This window comes from Phanerochaete carnosa (assembly GCF_000300595.1).
Source record: "Phanerochaete carnosa HHB-10118-sp unplaced genomic scaffold PHACAscaffold_272, whole genome shotgun sequence".
Taxonomy (NCBI): domain Eukaryota; kingdom Fungi; phylum Basidiomycota; class Agaricomycetes; order Polyporales; family Phanerochaetaceae; genus Phanerochaete; species Phanerochaete carnosa.
In genome coordinates this window covers 1,871-4,946 of record NW_006767899.1, presented here as the reverse complement: position 1 = coordinate 4,946, position 3,076 = coordinate 1,871, and the positions used below count along the sequence as shown (strand labels likewise).

The window sequence follows — 3,076 nt, the reverse complement described above, 5'->3', positions numbered from 1 at the left end:
ATACAATCTCCACGGGCACCACCATGGCCACCACGGCTTCATGCGCGGTGCCTTCCGCTTCGACCCGCGCGGCCGTGGCCGTGGCTTCGGGCCCATGTCCTCTCCGTTCATCCCGCCGACCGACTCGCCCGCCGGCCCACCGCCGCATATGTTCGGCATCTTCCACGATTACCGCGGTCGTATCCGTGGCGGCTTCACCCGCGGACGCGGTGGGGGCAGGGGCGGACACCATGCACACGAACACCGTGCACATGGGCCTGGGCACCATGCACACGAACATCGAACGCCCTCGCCTCCCCCGCCGCATCATCATCATCACCATCACCACCACTTCGGTCCGACTGGCATGCCCATGCGGCCCCCGCCCCCGCCGGGCTTCTTCCCTAACATGCAGCCTGCCTCGCCCATGACAGCCCCGCCCGCTGCGGCCGCCTAAACAGATGCTGAGTAACGTCGTCAGCTTTTGGTTCAGAGGATTGGTAATCGGTAACAGGATATCCGGATAATTTTTTAAGGGTCGTCTCTACTCTCGTGAAGGGAAGAGACAGTGCGGGATTACGCGAGAGGAGAAAAGAGGGGAGAAAAGCAATAAACGAATGTATTTATTGTGATATGAAACTGGTTGTGAATTTTTTCTTTGCCGCGTGAAAGAATATGTAGCACTGTGTCGCTAACCATACTATAACTCCATAATTAGCGCGCATATATGCAGCTTTATATGTAGGGAACGCCGTCCCATCGTCTTAGAACCTTCGCTCAACGACAATTGGCAGCTCCGCCACTAGGAGGTTAAACCTATCCTCCATGACGTGCTCCCAGCGCGTAGGGTCGAAGTCCTTGCGGAACCGCAGCTGTAACCGCTGGAGCATGTGCACTGCGACAACTTTCATCTCAAGCATCGCGAGGTTCTTGCCGACGCAGTTCCGCGGGCCGAACGAGAACGGCACAAATGCGTTCATGTCGTGCGTGAGCACTTCAGAGTGCGGCTCGAGGCCATCCATGATGAGCCACCGCTCGGGCCAGAACTCGTCCGGCCGCGTGAAGTTGCGCGGGTCGCGGTGCAGGCACCATATCGGGATGCGGACGGAGGTCCATTCGGGAATGAAGCTGAGGATGCGAGGGCATGTCAGTGTTTGCGGAGGGTTTTCAGGCGTCAGTGGTGCTCACTGTTGGCTTGCAAAGAAACCACCAGAGCCGCGCTCCGGGGATCGTTGGCTGCCGCTCGGAAGAACAGGATAGAGGCGCATCGTCTCATTTCTGCGATATAATTTAGCTCTATGGCACACCAAGCAGCACCAGGGACTTACATCACGGCTTCGAGGTAAGGCATCTTTGAAAAGTGCTTCGGGTCGAGTGAGTCTTCTTCTGAAGGGTAGAACTTGTCGACCTCTGCTTGCAACCGCTCGTATGTTTCCGGATGCGCGAGCAGACAGTATACAAGGATACTCAGCACAGTAGCAGTCGTATCGGACCCGGCGATAATAGCCAGCGCGGAGTCCGAGAGGATCAGAGACCTAGACGGGTTTTCTTTCTCACTTCCGTCCTCGTTGCTCTTGCATGTATTCAGCAAGGGACGATGAGATAGTGTGATAGAGACGTACCAGCCAGTAGAACAGATCCTTCGTGCTAGATCCTTTCTCGAGCCTTGAAATACCGCGTTGCGTGCACATCGCTCTGAAACGCTTGATTTTTTCGCCTACGCCCGGGATATGGCGAGCGAGAGATGCGAGCCAAGGGAGGTGTTCATATATTTGCGAATCTCTGCTGAGATACCCGTCAAATTCCCTGGATATATAACCTAGCAGTGCCACCCACAGAAAAGATGTTTTTACCGAACGGGCCATACCATCCTTGTCGTCGTCCTTCATGACTTCTGAGCCCCCACCGAACAGAGCATCAGCCATGAAATCAAATCTGTGGAGAGAAGTCGATCCGTTGAGAAAAAAAGCTTTTGCACAGGCGAACAGAGGCCTACGTGAACATGTGCACGCAGTGCACGAAGTCGACCTCTCTCCTCTCTGCGAGTAGCTCGACGAACTGGGAGCCGCGCTTTGCCATCACGGGCACGTAATTCTTGAGCGCAGCCGAGCTGAACGCGCGGTTCCATGGCTTGCGCCGGCGCGAGTGGGTTGTGTTGTCTCGGAGGCCCACAAGAGGAAGAATTGGCGTTTTGAGAGCGCGGCCTTCCCACACTGGATAATGCAGTCTCGTAAGCTTGGATACGAAGGGAGCCGAAACTCGCAGTACGCACTGGGACCCTTGGGCATCCCTTTGGAGCCCAACATAGCTTGCATGACGGAAACATCGCGGAAGTGAACTTCGTTCGGGCCTGCTCACAGGTTCATTAGTCGGTCACGCACGACGGAGTGGCTCGCAAGCTTGCTGACCAATTCGGACAGCGTCGCCGTACTTGTCAAAGAGGCGCCCTATCTCGATGTGCTGGCGCCCTGCAAGTGCGATGCGTGTCCAATATAATCTGGTTACCTTGGCCAAGAATGGGCCTGGATAACGTGCGAGTGGGTGGAAGGGTGAGGTACGATAGAGGACGACCGAGAAGATGAGAGAGGCATGGTAGATTGAAAACGCGAGGACGGTTCCAAGGATCGTCCCGTAGTGCAGAAAAAGTAACAGCGATGTCGCAGCGGGAACGAGAAGCAGCAAAACAAAAAGGATCCGTGGATCAGCGGGCTCTCGGCGGTTGAAGATCCAGTGCGTCACCTACAATGCTTGTGAGACACATCCAAGAGCTATCTGCAGAGTACCTACTAGTGCACATACAGCTACGGCAAGCACACAGTCTTTTGTGGACAAATCTCTTAAAGCCACGAACATCGTCTTGCGGGGCATCCGAGAGGTGATTCAGAACGTCCGCATAATCCCAGCCGCTTAATATACGAATAAATTGGTACCCGAGGCGCGCCATTCTAAGAATCAGCCGCTTTATACTCGGTGAGGTATTGTCCGATCAACGAAGCGAACGTCGATGTGAGACCGGTGTCGCCTCGTGACGCATCGGGTAACAGGCACATGTCTGAATGTATAATCGCCTCCTATGCTTCGGCATGGTCAAACATTC

General features: G+C 55.1%; 1 protein-coding gene across 1 annotated transcript; it reads right to left on the bottom strand.

The window, feature by feature from the left end:
- PHACADRAFT_214663 (uncharacterized protein) lies at positions 1-2,847 on the bottom strand (the record flags this gene model as incomplete). The annotated part of the gene is made up of 9 exons (XM_007402605.1): positions 1-1,107; positions 1,168-1,257; positions 1,308-1,552; positions 1,602-1,761; positions 1,816-1,914; positions 1,976-2,192; positions 2,252-2,329; positions 2,388-2,718; positions 2,779-2,847. 9 exons carry the CDS (start codon positions 2,845-2,847, stop codon positions 744-746), a joined length of 1,653 nt encoding a protein of 550 aa, XP_007402667.1. The 3' UTR covers positions 1-743.
- Between the last annotated feature and the right edge of the window lie 229 nt (positions 2,848-3,076).